This window comes from Schistocerca serialis, chromosome 3 (assembly GCF_023864345.2).
Source record: "Schistocerca serialis cubense isolate TAMUIC-IGC-003099 chromosome 3, iqSchSeri2.2, whole genome shotgun sequence".
Classification (NCBI taxonomy): Eukaryota; Metazoa; Arthropoda; class Insecta; order Orthoptera; family Acrididae; genus Schistocerca; species Schistocerca serialis.
Genome location: NC_064640.1, coordinates 292419999 through 292438120, shown reverse-complemented (window position 1 = coordinate 292438120; position 18122 = coordinate 292419999). Strand labels below are relative to the sequence as shown.

General features: G+C 39.7%; 1 protein-coding gene across 1 annotated transcript in view; it reads left to right on the top strand.

The window, feature by feature from the left end:
* LOC126470079 (uncharacterized) overlaps positions 1 to 4919 on the top strand; it is a 325220-nt gene extending 320301 nt beyond the window's left edge. The window contains exon 26 of the mRNA XM_050097591.1: positions 3871 to 4919. Within this exon, the coding sequence (XP_049953548.1) occupies positions 3871 to 4697 (827 nt within the window). The 3' untranslated portion in view covers positions 4698 to 4919. The remainder of the gene's footprint in view (positions 1 to 3870) is intronic.
* Positions 4920 to 18122: the final 13203 nt, after the last annotated feature.

Here is an 18122-nt window from a genome sequence, read left to right as displayed (position 1 = left end):
ACAACGTGCTGCCTTGTCTGGCACAGAAGCTGAAGGGTTAAAAAGAGCAACCAGTGGCTTGTGATCCATGATTCAATGGAACTTGGAACCATACAAGAAGATGTGAAATTTCTTGAGGGCAAACACAATCAACAAAGTCCCTTTTTTCAATATGAAAATATCACTGCTGAGTGGGAGTTAAAGTCTTAGAAGCGTAAGCAGTTGGTCGTTCAGACTCGGTAGCATATTTGTTTGCCAGCACTGCACCAAGACCATGCTGAGAGGCATCTGTAGCCAACATGAGATGCTAAACTGGCTGAAAAGTACCCAGACATGGGGCAGATTGAAGCAAAGTGAACACTTGGTCACAAGCTGGGGATATTTTTACACTAAGGCTCTTACGGTGGCTGAGCAACAGTGGATGCATCCAGTAAAAACTTATGGTAGTATGCAACTTTACGTAGAAATGCCTGCAGTGCCTTAACAGAACTCAGTCTTGCATCAGCTCGACCCCTGTGTGAGAAACCTCAAAACCTAGGAACTCAGTTGACAGCTGAAAAAATTTAGATTTGGCAAGATTACACTTGAGGCCCGCAGACTGCAAAACCAGAAACGACGATTGGAGATTGCTAAGGTGGTCTTCGGTGGAAGAACCTGAAATGACGATATCACTGGGTATAGCTGCTGTCAGCTGTTCTAAAAAATGCTGAAAAATTGCAGGTGCACCAGTGCTGCCAAAAGACAAGGGTTGATATTGGTATAGGCCAAAAGGTGTATTGACACCAAGAAGGTGTCCAGTGGCCTCATACAAGGGGAGCTGGAGGTATGCTTCTGGCAAATCAGTTATGAAAAAGTAGTGGCTGCCTGACAGATTCGTTAGATAGTCATCATGGCGGGGCAAAGAGTATGTATCTATCACCGACCATGCATTGATCTTGACACTAAATTCGCTGCAGAGACAAAGCTTACCCATCTGCTTCTTAACGAAGAGGGGAAGAAATGGGCTGAATGATGGTGATCCATGTCAAATGGTCTAATACAACCTTGACAGAGACATGCAGTATGACAGGCACCTGTTGCAACAAAAAAAAAAAAAAAAAAAAAGAGAGAAAGCAGACAGACTCTTTCATGGTAATTTGGGCCTGAAATTCACTAGCACAACCTAGTCCTGAAGAAAATGGCGATGAAAACTATGAGCAGAGGGGCTTCAGTTGCTGATACAGAACTTGATCTGACACTAAATTTACCTCTTTGGCAATGGAGAAACCAAAAGCATTAAACACATCTAACCTGAACAGGTCTGTGTTACAGGAATGATCCACAACAAGGAAGCTGCAAGAGCAAACAACAGGTTTGTGAGAGACAGGATCGGGGAACTGACCTAGGCTCAAAATCTGCTGTTTATTGTAGCTAACGAACTTCCATGAAACCTATGTGAGGGGAGGGGGCCTAAGTCCATGTATGTTTGTGCGTTTACTAAAGTCACTGCAGCTCCTGTGTCCATTTGCATTTTTAGCGGTTTATTAAACATACACAAGTCAATAAATAATTTGTTTGGGGGAACAGTCATTGTATAGATACAGTTAATGTCCATTGGTACTACTGTGTCCACCACATTTTATGAGGAACCATGCACCGATGCAGCGCGGCCTTTCTTTCAACACTTGTTGCAAACTGCCCAATGTGTAGGGCATGCAACACACTCATGTTGGACAAAGCAATACGAGCAAGACAGAAGGGAGGCCATGTGGCCGCTGATTTGATGTGGCCTGTTGCCGCTGTGGTCTTTAACGACGCTGCCCCATGCAATGGTGAGTTGAAAGTTGTACTGTGGAATGGCTTCCCTGTCATCCTGAACACCTGCAGTGTGCCTAACGGGTTGACTGAGCAACTTCTGATACCTCCCCCCCACACAGCAATCTGATTGCCTGCAGCCCATGATACTTTGAAGGACTGTGCTACATTGAGCACATCCGTAAGGGTCGGATTCTCACATTGAAGTGCATTTTCAAAGACTTCCCTATCTGGGGCTAGACGAATAACAACAGTGTTACTTTTAACAGTGTAGGATTCGTGGTGGGTACTAGTGACAAATTCACAATGACGGCCCAGCTTGTGTTATTCTGCAACCCATGATTTGTTAGGTTGATTTGGGAATTTTTGACAATGGTAAAATTCTACGCCTATCACAATTTTGCATTGTGAGTGAAGGTACATCAGAATGGTACCAGACAACATGAATATTACATCCAATAATTTATTATAAATAATTAATAGTGTACATCTGCACAGTGTGGTATTAAAGAAATAATTAATAACTAGAATGCATGGATGGTTGATGATGAAAGTATCATGCTGGATTCACTGATTGTGTTCATGTGGAGAACGTGATTATCTGACACTGCTGTGCACTACGTCTATGCTATAACTTAATAATGGATTGATTCTGGCTGTTTAGCGTTCACAGCCGATAACTGAAATGCAATGCTACAGTTTGCTGCAACATCTGTTGAGATGGTGTTAACATAACAGAAGTTTCAGTTTTTAATGCTGGCCAAGCATCTTGTCCGTCACTGTTCCCTTAACGAGCATGGAATTGCCTACTTTGTGCCAATCTCACAGTGTATCTTTTTCAGCCCACTGCAATGGAAGTTGTTGTCCAACTCTGCTTTAAAATGGAAATTTCCTGATGCATAAATTCTTTCTGTGGGTAAAGCACCCACCAGTATGTGATACTTGTGTACTAATTACAGCATGCCACATTTGCTGTTAATTGAGATGCTGTCTGTTTTGGCCGAGTGTGGTATAGGCTTTAAGATTTTATGTTATGTTTCATCTCTGTACTAAAGTTCTCAAGTGTTTACTCATGGTGACTGGCTCACCGAGCAACTGTATAGTGATTAGTCAGCCACTATTTCAGATTCATTATTTTAATTAATCACAATTAATTTTCCTTGATATTCTTCAGGCGTATTTCATAAGTTGGAACCCCTGCCCCTGTGAACAAAGGACCTTACCGAGGTGGTGTGGCTTCCATGTCTCAACGATACTGAGAGCAACCACAGTGAGGGGGTATCTGTGCAGAGTCCTGACTAACTTATGGTTTCTTAAAAGGGGCAGCAGCCTTTTCAGTAGTTGCAGAGACCATGGCGTGGGTAATTCAATGATTTTGCCTTGAAACATTAGCCAGCATGGTCTTTCTATGTTGATATGGCAAATTTCTGAAAGAAATGGGAAAACTACAGTCATTATTCACTGACTGACAAAAATGGCAAATCATCCAGAAGATTTGTACAAGTGCACACCACCAGTGGGTATGAAATGATTAGAGTTGCTATTCTCTGTGACAGTTGGAATGGCGACCAGAGTGCATTAATAGTACTTGCATTTAGTAGTGTTGTGACTAGGCCTTGTAAGGTATACAAGGGGTGTGAACTAGAGATTAGAAAGGAGCTGTGTATGCCACATTTGAACTTGCCAGTGGGTCCTGTGACGTCATCTCCAAACTCACAGTCTCTTTGCGCCCGGAGGCTCAACTCACCATTTCCATGGCTGCCCGTGTAACTGAAAATGCGCCACTTGAATCTGCTGTCAGTGTAGCAAGGAGAGAGGGACATCATGAGTTCACAAATATAAAAGAGGACTTGCAGTGTCATTGCTGCTATTTACACTAATGCTGGGCGTGATGATTATTAATATACTGCTCAGTCAACTGTAAATATTATTCTGTTTATGTATTCATTTACATAATTTTGTGTGTGTGTGTGTGTGTGTGTGTGTGTGTGTGTGTGTGTGTGTGTGTGTGTGTGTGAATTTTAATATGTTACAGCTATTGTCGTATATTATGAATATTTTCTGGTAATTGATTGTCTTCTTCATTTTTTTTTTCAGTGTATCCCCCAAGGCGAGCTGCTAGAAATTTGGATGATTTCTACTACAGCACAGCTCCACAATCTCCGGTTGACTCTGATTATCATGAACATCAACTTTCTTCTCCAGTTACAATGAGCCCTCCTATTTTAGAATTTCCAAGTCATCGAAGGCATGATTTACATGCTCATCATGGCCCCCTTTATAAACCTGTTGGTGTAAGAGCAGACACAGCCCAAAGCTCATCACGTATTACACCCCAAGGTAGCCCAGTCTCGCATACAAATCCACTTCTTGTTACTGGTCGTAATTTCCGCCCTGTTAATTTATCAGAGGCTGGTGGTGTTTATTTTACAATTGGTGATCACGTTAGTGATAGTACTCAAACTGAAGGTGCTTCAGGGTTTACACATGAACATGGTGAACTGCAACAGTGTTATGTGGACTCTGGACATTATTGGGTTCCTGTGGATAATACACAGTCATCTTCAGGCCAGGCTTTCCAAATCCAGACAGGATTGGGAATAGGGCTTCCAGGATTCAGGAGAGTGTCTTCTGCTTCTGGAAATCTTCTTCACTTGGCACATGGCCCACCTCAGCTAATTTCTGCTGTAGGTCCTACTGGTTACTATTTCCAGCCTGCCCCAACACCTTTACTCAGAGCAGGGATGAGTATTTCACAAGGAACTCAGCGACGGGGATCTCTTGAAGAGTCTTTACAATCTGGATCACCAACTTTCCTCCATTCCACACCATCAAGCTCTGTCAGTTCAAGTCCAAAGTTTTTTCACACCCATGTGATTGAAGATAAGCACGACCCTCACCTAAGGTTTGATGATACCTTTTAGCATACAGAGTAAGCCATATTTTCGATATTAATTGGCTGACACAAATGACTGCTCATTTACTGAAGTTGACTGAATTTAGAAATAATATTCAGTGTGAGTTAGTCATAAATTCCTAAAGTAAATTACTTTATATTAAATTTTCAGTAGCTCTACTGCGCATGGGTAGAGTGTGTACACATTGCAGATAAAAGTGAATAAAATAAAATTTGTTATTCTGTTGAATTTAGTTTTGCTTTCCTTACAACCACTCCTGTTTACTCTCCTGTTATAAAACCATAGCATTCTGTGAAACTGTTGTCTCCAAATTATAAATTTATGTAAAAAGAGTAGGAGTAACACTATCATATTACATTATATCAGTCATTCTGTCGTGTCCGTTTGGATGGCTTTCGTTGAGTTCAGTTCTTCATGACCTACTCATTCTTCCATACTGCCTTGAATCCTTTCTCACCCCAAACATATTCCTGCATTTTGTGTCCCCCCCCCCCCTTTTTCCTTCTGTTGTCAGTTTATGAATGTTCGTAGTTGCTGTGCTTAAATTTCCATTCTTGACTTGTGATTAAAGTTGTAGTGTCTGTTTATCATTCATTTTGTAGACTTTTAGCAACTATTATTGTTTGAATTATACTGATATGCCAGGATAGTACATTGTATCAGACTGTTTGCTAACATATTTCTTCCTTCCTGTCGTAAAATCCAGGCTTCCACATCTGATGTTTCATCCTTGTTGACTTTAGTAATATGGGCATTTGGCTGTGATCTAAGTCATAACATTGTGCTTAACATATCAGTGCAGAATATGTTTATAAATGCATGCATTTAACCAAAAATAAAAGCACAGTAAAAAAATTTATTCAGAGTTAATTATAAATTCCAAACAAAAGCTATACTCACTGTTTTGGCATAAATTTTGCAATATACAGTGATGATCAGCCAAAGAACCTATAATGTTAATTAAATAACAGTGCTTCAAATTATGCATTTTAATTAATTAGTTTGTTTATTTCATAACTTTTTTGCATGTGTTTCTTTTACTAACATTGATAAACCTTATACATTAAATCAAAGTGAACTCTAAGTGATGTTCCTGGTTTTGGACAAAAAATTAAGGAACCACATAAAGAAATTGTCCGTTTACTATGTTTCACCACATTTTGTCGTATGGAATCTTTATTATTTTCTTATTTTCTACAGTTGAATGCACTATACGCTTCTCTCAAAGAGTTGAATTTCAAGCTTTGGATTTCTCCTGTAGAGCATGATTTTGGCCTTAGATAAGGGTGTCCATTTCATTTTTATTATAAAATCGAACATTTAAAAAATTTAGAAAAAACCTTGGACAATTAAGGAGAAAATGGGATGCAAATTGCCTTTGCAGAAATTAATGAACACCTTTGCATCATGCACTCAGATGATTCCAAAAAACTTTACAGTCATTGTTCTGTACCCAAAAAACTTTACAGTCATTGTTCTGTACCCTTTTCACGTTTTAAGTATTTTACCAAGAAGTGTATATTGTTTTGACATTTTGTCATAAAAGTGAGCACATGATATGCCATCAAAGAACCATCATTTTGAGAAAGAGCCATGCCTTTATTGTTTCAACTTTCATTCCTTTTTGCCCATCTGATCACAGTGAGTTCACTAAGGAAAACACTCAGACATTCCACAATTTCTCCATTACTGATGGTAAAAACAAGTTCACTTTTTAGATTATTGTTAAAATTACACTTTCGTTTCGGCATAATCAAACAGTGATAGCATAGATTTAAAAGTCTCATATCCAAAATAATGTCTTAAGAGTGCTTACCACAATGGAAATGGGAGTTCTTACTATCTAAACCAATCAAAAATGCAACTTAACATGAAATGGTATGATCAACAGTGCAAAACATTAACAGTAAATAAAGAATGTAGAGCAAGTTGTACAAGTGTCACTTCCTAGTGTGTATACTTGTGTAGTAAATTGTTATTATAAAACACTTTAGCCATGCAGAATCACAAAAAAGTGGGACATTTGATTGCCCCCAATAAAACTTTTGGGACTGTGGGACATCATGGGGAAAAAAAACTGGACTGTCCCAGGAAAAATGGAACAGATGGACACCCTACCTTACAGCAATCATTTCTTCTGCTGATACTATGAGGGCATGCTGAAAAGTAATTCCTCCAATTTTTTTATGTGAAAACTATTAAAGGTTTTTAAATAAAACAAACATTATTAACATTCTACATCTTTATTGTACATGTCCACATGTTTGCAGCCCCCTGCTGATGGAGGACTCCAAATTGTAGCATGTAACATGGCGGGGTGTAACTTAACTATGTCAGTGCATGAGAAACAGCTTGTTGTAATCAAGTTTTGAATTCGAAGAGTCTGTCCACACACACAGAGCAACCTCTCTGTCATGACAATGCCAGAACACACTCAAGCACAGCAACGTTTGCAACAATGTGATGCCTTGGATTCACTGTAATTGATCATTCTCCATTGAATCCTTACTTAGCCCCTTCCGATTTTCGTCTGTTTCCAGAATTTGAAGAACACATTCGAAGACTTCATTTTAATAGTGATGAAGCAGCTTAGGTACAGGAGACATTATGGTTCCATCAACAAAGTGAAACATTCTACAGTGATGGTATCAACAAACTGGTCTCTCTTTGGGAGAAATGTGTGTCTCCAGGCTGACTATGTTGAGAATTAAATATTTGACATTAAGCAGGAAAGCTATAGTATGCTAATGAAGCTTGTTTTATTTAAAAATCTTTAAGAGTTTTCATGTAAATTTGTAGGCATTACTTTTCAGCATGCCCTCATATTCTGTAGATTTTCAATGGCCTTTGCCATTAGCCAGCACAAAATTCTATTTTTCCCCCTTCTCGGTGTTCTTTACAATCTTAGCATAGCGTATTTTTTGGATTGTTGCTGTGCACACATTTTTCTATGAGTAAGATTCTGCTCTAGAAATACTGTAGTGGAATATTTTGTCAAATACGTTAACTCACACATGAATTCATTATGGAATTAATTAGAAATTCGATCTCAAAGACCAGCAAACAAACAATTAGATGACCATCACTATGTTTCATACTTGATTCAGTCTTGCTGCACATATAAGTGTTCATCAGAAGGAAACCTATTGGACTTAGATTCTGCAAACCATACCTTACATTACAACTATCAGAGTTCTTTACCTTGACAGCTGTTATCAAATGCTATTTTTATTATGGGTGTTTTATCTATATACAGAGGCAATTTCACCTTACTACTTCAATCAGACAGCTACATTTCATGCAATCTCTTAATAGTCAATGTCAACAGTTCTGTTTTGCCTGGCATGGAAACTTACTTTAAGCATGTTTGTCAAGAAAGGATCCTTACAACTTCTCTGGAAATTTGTGAATTAAATTTACCAGAGTTTTACAAGATCTTTCACATTTCACAAGTGTTAACTTTGTCTTTTTCAGTTTCTTAATTGCATTGTGAACATGTTTTCACAAAACATGAAAATCTAATATGATCTCGATCCAATCACTGAAACATCATTATTTCCACATTCAAAGCATATGCTTGCATTCATCTTCATTAATGTGTTTTTCTCTGACTGGAAAGAATAAATATAAAGGGACTAATGTACTTTCCATGCTCACACAATGCTTCAGTTTCGATCAGTTTCCTGTGATTCTCTTTCTTTCATTTCATATGGTTACTGGAGTTAGTATTTTATTTGAAACTGCTAATGTTTATTGTCCATTGTGTCAGAAGCAAGATCATCAAATGTAATGAGTGAGAAAGTTCAATGTAACTCTCTTGGCCAAGGTGCTGCTTTACAGTGAGAAATTGTTTGTGTGTCAGGATAGCTATTTCAAGGAAGAAGAGTTGCTGCAGTTTTGAATGAAGATAGAAACATGTAAAACATGCCAAGAGAATGTTAGAGAAAGATGAAGAAGCTAGAAAATTGTGAAAGTTGGTAACTCCGATGGAGGGGGGGGGGGGGGGGGGGAATGTTGTATGGATAAGCAGATTACCAAATACATTCATTTACTGAGAATATGATGTGGTGTCAATTCTATAATTATCGTCGCAGAAGGGAATATCTGAGACTTGGCACATTGTTGGCCACCCTTACAGAAGTATAGCACATTATTATATGCAGTTTTTCACAACCTGGAATTTCGTTATGAACATTTCTGTGGATGTAAGCTGTCAATGAAGAAAGATGATGTGGCTGCATGGTATATTTTTCTCGATGTCAATTTTTAAGACAGATCCAGATGATGAATAACAGAAGTGTTCCTCCTTGATGAAACATGGATCTGTTCCACCCACATTCTCAAGCAAAGTTAGACAGAAGCCATAACAAGAGGAATAATGGTAATGCCTTCCAGAAAGGGAGGCAGATGTAATGTTCTGCTTGCAGACAGCTTGCTAGGTTTTCTCCCAAACTGTCTCCTATTTTTTAAAGAAGAAAACGGAGACAGTCTTGAAGGAATGAATTGTGATAAGTTCACTAATTCGCTAATCCCAAATAAGGAAAAAGAAACATTAACAGGTATTATTGAAAATGCTCTTTACCATTGTTTTGGTGTTGTTAAGCTACCTACTGTGGTAAAGTAAGAGGAGGAGGTCTTTGTTTTGGCTTCAACATTGGAATGTCAAAGTAAGTGAGAATTTTAAAAATGTGCTTCTTGTAGATCTAATATCACCCTATAAACCACTGTTCCCCAAATATAAAATAGATGAAGTGGCAAAAACATACAGGCGTACAGTCATTCCATTTTATTCAGTTATAATTGATCTGTATCGAAATTAAAGGTTACATTATGCGCAATAATAATAGTTTATCCTGTCTATAATTTGAGCACTTTCCAATGAAACAGTTAGGAAAGTCACATCTAAAGACTTGTCAACTATCATTCCTATTTGGTGCATTCTGGAAAAATGTCTCAAAGTAAAGCAATTGTAGAAAAGTCAGTGAAAAAAAAATAATAAGCAAAAAAAGTGATCATTTCATTAAATGACGACTGTGAATGTGACACTCCCAGCATTTATAATAGGGACGAAAGTCATGTTTATGGAGTTTTTCCATTGTCATCACAGAAATGTTGCACAGGCAGATTCAGCTGAATGTTTGCAGTGTATGGTCAACAATGGTAAGTAGTTGTGTAGCAAAAATACACTCCTGGAAATGGAAAAAAGAACACATTGACACCGGTGTGTCAGACCCACCATACTTGCTCCGGACACTGCGAGAGGGCTGTACAATCAATGATCACACGCACGGCACAGCGGACACACCAGGAACCGCGGTGTTGGCCGTCGAATGGCGCTAGCTGCGCAGCATTTGTGCACCGCCGCCGTCAGTGTCAGCCAGTTTGCCGTGGCATACGGAGCTCCATCGCAGTCTTTAACACTGGTAGCATGCCGCGACAGCGTGGACGTGAACCGTATGTGCAGTTGACGGACTTTGAGCGAGGGCGTATAGTGGGCATGTGGGAGGCCGGGTGGACGTACCGCCGAATTGCTCAACACGTGGGGCGTGAGGTCTCCACAGTACATCGATGTTGTCGCCAGTGGTCGGCGGAAGGTGCACGTGCCCGTCGACCTGGGACCGGACCGCAGCGACGCACGGATGCACGCCAAGACCGTAGGATCCTACGCAGTGCCGTAGGGGACCGCACCGCCACTTCCCAGCAAATTAGGGACACTGTTGCTCCTGGGGTATCGGCAAGGACCATTCGCAACAGTCTCCATGAAGCTGGGCTACGGTCCCGCACACCGTTAGGCCGTCTTCCGCTCACGCCCCAACATCGTGCAGCCCGCCTCCAGTGGTGTCGCGACAGGCGTGAATGGAGGGACGAATGGAGACGTGTCGTCTTCAGCGATGAGAGTCGCTTCTGCCTTGGTGCCAATGATGGTGGTATGCGTGTTTGGCGCCGTGCAGGTGAGCGCCACAATCAGGACTGCATACGACCGAGGCACACAGGGCCAACACCCGGCATCATGGTGTGAGGAGCGATCTCCTACACTGGCCGTACACCACTGGTGATCGTCAAGGGGACACTGAATAGTGCACGGTACATCCAAACCGTCATCGAACCCATCGTTCTACCATTCCTAGACCGGCAAGGGAACTTGCTGTTCCAACAGGACAATGCACGTCCGCATGTATCCCGTGCCACCCAACGTGCTCTAGAAGGTGTAAGTCAACTACCCTGGCCAGCAAGATCTCCGGATCTGTCCCCCATTGAGCATGTTTGGGACTGGATGAAGCGTCGTCTCACGCGGTCTGCACGTCCAGCACGAACGCTGGTCCAACTGAGGCGCCAGGTGGAAATGGCATGGCAAGCCGTTCCACAGGACTACATCCAGCATCTCTACGATCGTCTCCATGGGAGAATAGCAGCCTGCATTGCTGCGAAAGGTGGATATACACTGTACTAGTGCCGACATTGTGCATGCTCTGTTGCCTGTGTCTATGTGCCTGTGGTTCTGTCAGTGTGATCATGTGATGTATCTGACCCCACGAATGTGTCAATAAAGTTTCCCCTTCCTGGGACAATGAATTCACGGTGTTCTTATTTCAATTTCCAGGAGTGTATATCTTTGCAAATGTTAAAATTGCAATAAGATGACAATTATTGACAACTGAGGTGAAATGATGTTATCTCAATATTCAGTGTTATTAAGGAAATCTCTCACTGCTAACAATATAATTGCTGCAACACTTAGTCAGTGTTCTGGTGTCACTGTTCTTCTTTCTTCCTATATCAGTAGACTTATTTAAGATACATTTTTGCATCTTGATTAACATGCAAAAAATTTTAATTTATAGGTAGTTTTATAAATGAATAGGCTGATCAGAAAATGTAGTGAAGGTCAACTGTAAACCTAACTATCACTTTCTCATAAGAAAATCAAACTGGTGACCCTGTGCTCTTGATGCACCAGAAAAACCGTATTTGTCATGAGTAGCTCAAATTATCTCATGTTAGAACTCTCTTAAAGAATTTCAATTTAGAATAGATGAAAATTTGGTTTATTCTTCAACATCATAAAAAATGCATGTTTGTAAACTTACTGTATGCCATCTTAACCCTTTCATGGGCCATGGGGGATATACTTCCCTCTAAATATATTTCTGTACAGTGTTTATGGGAATATGTGTTACCACTTCTGTTTGCTCCTGGCATCTAGTGGCAGTGTGCTGCACCAGCCTTCAGGACTGTGAGAAGTATATATCCCGCAAAATAACAGTGTTTTAATGGTTACTGGGAAGTATGGGTACCACCAGTGTAGTTTCTGGAAGAGGCCTGGGAAGAATACTTACCAAAAAATTATGCTGTCATTTGTGGTCCTTGAGAAGCATAGTTGCCACCAACTTAGGGGTATTCCAAAGCTTTTGGGAATGTGTCTTACCACCTCTGTCTATGTCTGACATTTTGTGGTAGTATACTGTACCAGGTCTATGAAAACTTCCACAACAACCAGTGTCTGTTTGTCACGGAATCACTACTGTTGCTTCACTTCTGCAATATACATTATTATGACCTGCATCAGCTCATACCTTTACTGTGAAATAAAGTTTCAAGAATAGTTTTCACATTGTGGTAAGTAAACTTTAATATCGGTAACAAATATTTTTTAAACAAAGTAAAAGAAAACATTAAATAAAAACAGAAAACATTGTTCATTAATTTTTTTACATGTAATGGCAACACTTAACAGCTCATGAAAGGTCAGTGGGATAGCCATTTACTCCCACAGTTTTAATACCTCACAAAGGTGCCATGGTGGTATATGTACCACCTCAGTTTTTTGCCGTAAACCACAGAATAAAATTATCAAAAAATAAATATTATTAGTTGATCAAAATTCTAATAGGATACCAAAAAATTATCTTCGCTGAGTTGCTACAAAAAAAGCGCCTGCGAAAGAGTGAAACATTTTTGCCAAAAATAAACTAAAATGAAAACACAGTGCATCTCTTTCAGAACACACTGAAATCAGTTCCATCTTTGTACATTTAATAGGTCACGAGTTTAAATGAAATGCAAGGTTACTTGCGTGTTTCATGTGGGATCTGGGAACTCTGTCTCCACATGCTCCTGCTGAAGTACCAATCCTAAAATAATTTTTGAAGTGAATCTATTTACAGTACTTTTCCAGACAAAATGAAATTAAATTATAAAGCAATTCTTTATTTTCTCTGCTACCAGTAGCTCTATTTGGAGTAACACATTATAGCACATACTTCACACCACAATGTTCACCACTCACACTTTACACTTAAAAAGTCATTGTAGTTACTGCCATCTGCACATAATAATCCTTCACCATTCTGGTTGCATCTAAGCTGCTCTAAATGGTTTTGTTGTAAGTATATCACAATATTGTACAAGTCAGTGATCAACACACATGATAATGTATTCACCTTAACACTCACAACACCAGGAATTCACTTTACCTAGTAATTGCATCATACTTACATACCAAACCAATGATGAGTTATTGAATGAACAACATTTTGGAGTCAGAAATTTGATATAACCGTAAGGAAAAAATTTCATGTAATTTGTATTTCTGTGATTGGAAACATGTCCATGAAGCATCTTGAAAATTAGAAAACTATTTCATCTGTATGAAAATCCTTTTTATTGGACTCACGACTGCTTTTGTGGCACTACAACCACATCTTCAGGAGAACACCTAGATCCAAACACACAACCATTATACATTGCTCAACAGAATTATGGAAACATTGCTTTGCTCAACTGCTGTTCTTCATTGAGCAATAATTGAGGTGTGGTTATGTTATCAAATTATACCTTTATCTTTCACAAATTAAGTACACAACCAGACATCATTATTACATCCCTGGTCGTTTACATAAAAATAAAAAATAAAAAAAAAAACACAAAGTGGAGACAGTCTTTCCTCCCATCATCCTGGGTGCATTTCATTGGGCTTTGAGAGCTTAAATAACATTTATGCCCTGCATGAGCATTCGTCACTACCTGACACATATGTGGCATGCTCCATATAAGTTTACGGAGGTCGTTGTGTGGTATCAGTTTTCATCCTTCTATGATGGCCCTTGGAAAGTCTTTGGTGGAACAGGACCACCACAAACACATCTGTTAAGCATGTCCCACATAGGCTTGCTGGGGTTTAGATTGAGACTCGCCACCAACCATTCCATTACTTCAATGTCTAAGGCTTCTCAAGACTTCCCTGCTAATGCCCACGACATAAGCTCTGGCATTTGAAGGAATTAGGGCCACTGCCATATACATTAGCCACCACATGGTCCAACAGGATCTATTTGATGTACTGCCTGGCAGTAAGGCAACCATGGATGATGACCAGATCCATATGGCTGTCAGCACTATTACTTCCCCCCACTTTGGAAATCTTTCAGTTCCCTGGGCAGGATTTGGCAGGTATTGCTCATCACAGGCCTCTGCACATGAACATGGCCATCACCTTTAATCAGAGGATCCCTGGACTCATCTGTGAATAACACATTTTGTCAATGACAAAGTTGCCAGTTGACATGGAAATGGCAGAAATGGAGGAGAGTTGCAAGATGTCATGTGAAGTGGAATACTCAAACAGAATGTTTGGGTTTTAAGATCCATTCTCTTAACTTGCTTATTACAGTCATTGGACGCAGTGGCTTCAATTGGCCTTCCGAGACCATATTGCAGTGTTCTGGCAGTATCTGCATGACACTGCAACATGGAGGTGGCCAGAAATGTCTTCACACGGGGTTGTAATGCGTCAGCAACCTTGTCCAACTCGTCTTGTATACAGACTTGTCTCCCTGTAGCTTGTCCACAACCTATGGCTGACACATAGAGTGTGACTGATATCTGCAGCAACACAACCATAAGTCCATCCATTTTGGATCAGACAGAATGCTCTTGAAACTTGGGCTGATTTGATGTTTTCCATTGCATGTGCTTCGTTGAATATAAAGTCTGCAAATAACGACTACCATTTGTGCATTCCACTAGAAAACACTATGACAGAGGTACAGCCAATAGATTGCGGATGATATTAATTGTTGTTTACATTGAAAGTGAAGATCTCATGCTATGCAATAAGACAACGGGTACTGGCTGTGTCAAAACAGATTTAACAAACTGGAGGTTGATACATGTGTGCTGCTAATTCTTTTGAATCGTGTATTTATCCTTTTGTATAAGTGCATAATCTTAAATGTAGTTGTAATAGAAAGCAGGTGTACCAGTTTCTTTGGCTCTTTAGTGTATGACAATCTTAGGGCTGATCTGGATCTCCCATGGGTATTGCCCACTATTTTAACTGATAATGAGGTGAGTGTGGTTTCTATTTTAAGATTTTGTGATGCCTGGAATTGTTCGCAGAATATTGGGTGTGAGATTTTAATGTGTCATAGTATGTTTGTCACCCATTATTTCTAAGCAGTCATCCAGCCACTCGTATCTGTGTGGTATCAACGTTCGATACCACACTTGTTAGGGGCTGCAGTTACCGAGCGCGGTCCGTATTAGTATCGTTGGACCTGCGACCAGCATTGCTCTGCGGCTTGTATCAAGTTTATAGTGAGCTCTTGTCCACTCTGGGTCGGAATGCCAAGTAGTAAAGTAGCATAGCCTTCAGCTGATTGGAAGCAACCTGCAACAAGGTACTTAATAATGTATGACTTAATAATGTATGGCCTAAGTGAGGCCTCAATAGCTATCTGTTTATAATTTTATGTATGCAGCCAAGAAGAATCCTGTACAATCAGTTAAGTACAATATACAGGGTGTTACAAAAAGGTACGGCCAAACTTTCAGGAAACATTCCTCACACACAAATAAAGAAAATATGTTATGTGGACATTTGTCCGGAAACACTTAATTTCCATGTTAGAGCTCATTTTACTTTCATCAGTATGTTCTTCCACCTACGCTCAATGGAGCACATTATCATGATTTCATACGGGATACTCTACCTGTGCTGCTAGAACATGTGCCTTTACAAGTACAATACAACATGTGGTTCATGCACGATGGAGCTCCTGCACATTTCAGTCGAAGTGTTCGTACGCTTCTCAATAACAGATTCGGTGACCGATGGATTTGTAGAGGTGGACCAATTCTATGGCCTCCACGCTCTCCTGACCTCAACCCTCTTGACTTTCATATATGGGGGCATTTGAAAGCTCTTGTCTACGCAACCCCGGTACCAAATGTAGAGACTCTTCGTTCTCATATTGTGGATGGCTGTGATACAATACGCAATTCTCCAGGGCTGCATCAGCGCATCAGGGATTCCATGCGACGGAGGGTGGATGCATGTATCCTCACTAACCGAGGACATTTTGAACATTTCCTGTAACAAAGTGTTTGAAGTCACGCTGGTACGTTCTGTTGCTGTGTTTCCATTCCATGATTAATGTGATTTGAAGAGAAGTAATAAAATGAGCTCTAACATGGAAAGTAAGCGTTTCCGGACACATGTCCACATAACGTATTTTCTTTCTTTGTGTGTGAGGAATGTTTCCTGAAAGTTTGGCTGTACCTTTTTGTAACACCCTGTATATTATTTTTTACCAATGACTTCTAATTATTTTAGTCGTTGCAGATCCAGACCATGCAGCCAGCACCTTATCGACGTTACTAACAAACCTGCTGTGATTTATATGTTTCTATTTAGCATTGGCTACCAGGCAACATTGGCGACTACTTGTTAATCATCATCATCATCATCATCATCATCAAAACAGTCTGTACTGGTATTTTGTCCTTCACTTTATGTAATTATATCTAAAAACAAAGATGATGTGACTTACCAAATGAAAGTGCTGGCAGGTCGACATACACACAAACATACACACAAAATTCAAGCTTTCGCAACAAACTGTTGCCTCATCAGGAAAGAGGGAAGGAGAGGGAAAGACGAAAGGATGTGGGTTTTAAGGGAGAGGGTAAGGAGTCATTCCAATCCCGGGAGTGGAAAGACTTACCTTAGGGGGAAAAAAGGACGGGTATACACTCGCGCACACACACACACACACACATCCATCCACACATATACAGACATAAGCAGACATATATTTATGTAATTATTCTGATATGTTTTGTCTGACTTTTATTCAGGGCTTTTCTGATAATCACCTCATTGTGACTGTCTTTTTAATTCTTGTGTGTGAAAGCAGCTTGGTTTTCTGATTTATTATTATTTAATTAATATTTATTTTCACCATACTTGTCCATATATCATTCATGCAAGGGTGCTAATAACATTTCTGTTCAGTGCCCTTACCCACAACTCGGCCCACATACACTCTTTATTTCATGCACTTTCTTATTGAAGACATTTAATTTTGTGGCGTAATAATAACCTTTATTCATAATATTGTGGTATAAATAACAATAATGGTCACTATACTCTGTACTTTTGTTTGTCATTGTTTTGCAAGAACCAGGGTTTCGAAGGTGATAATGAGGTGAGGTGAAGGTTGAAATGTATTGGAAACATTATTTATGTGAAGATGAGATACTTTCAGAGTTACAAAGAGTTCTTCAGGGTGATTCAGATGGTGATGAACTTTTTTCTGACAACTCAGAAGAAGATCTTATACTGCAGATGACTATAGAAGATGAATCATTTAATAGAAGTGATACTGATTCTTCAGATATTGCAAATAGAAATATACAGTCTACTACTACTACTATTATTATTACTGCTGATAAATTAATATGAATGTATCCTTAACTAAAGATAATTTTACAGTACTTAATTTAGAATTTGTAATTGCTTTCCTATACATTTACAGTTATTCATTTGTTTAGTTCAAAAATTATTGTGTGTTATGGATCAAGAAGATTCATGTAACAGAAGAGGAAGTGATACTGTTCTTTGGAATGTAGACCAAGTGAGCCAGCCGGTGTGGCCGAGCGGTTCTAGGCGCTTCAGTCTGGAACCGTGCGACTGCTACGGTCGCTGGTTCGAATCCTGCCTCGGGCATGGCAGTGTGTGATGTCCTTAGGTTAGTTAGGTTTAAGTAGTTCTAATTTCTAGGGGACTGATGGCCTCAGATGTTGAGTCCCATAGTGCTCAGAGCCATTTGAACCAAGTGTCTGTTTCTTCATCGTCTGATGTAACACATAAGGAAGTGGCTCCTGGTGGCACAGTTAGGTCAGAATCAGTGCCCAATTCACAAGGTGGATGTTTTCCTGTTGATAACATTTTGAGAGAATCTCCTGGACCTATACCACACACGAAAAGAAATGTAAGTGATGGACATTGTCTTGTTTATAGACAACTGTATAATCAAACATATTTTGAAATGTGCTATAGCAAAGCCACACAGAATACTAGGAAATGACAGTTGATCAGTGAGCACAGAGGAAATAGAAGCATTTACTGCCATTATTTATGCTTATGGA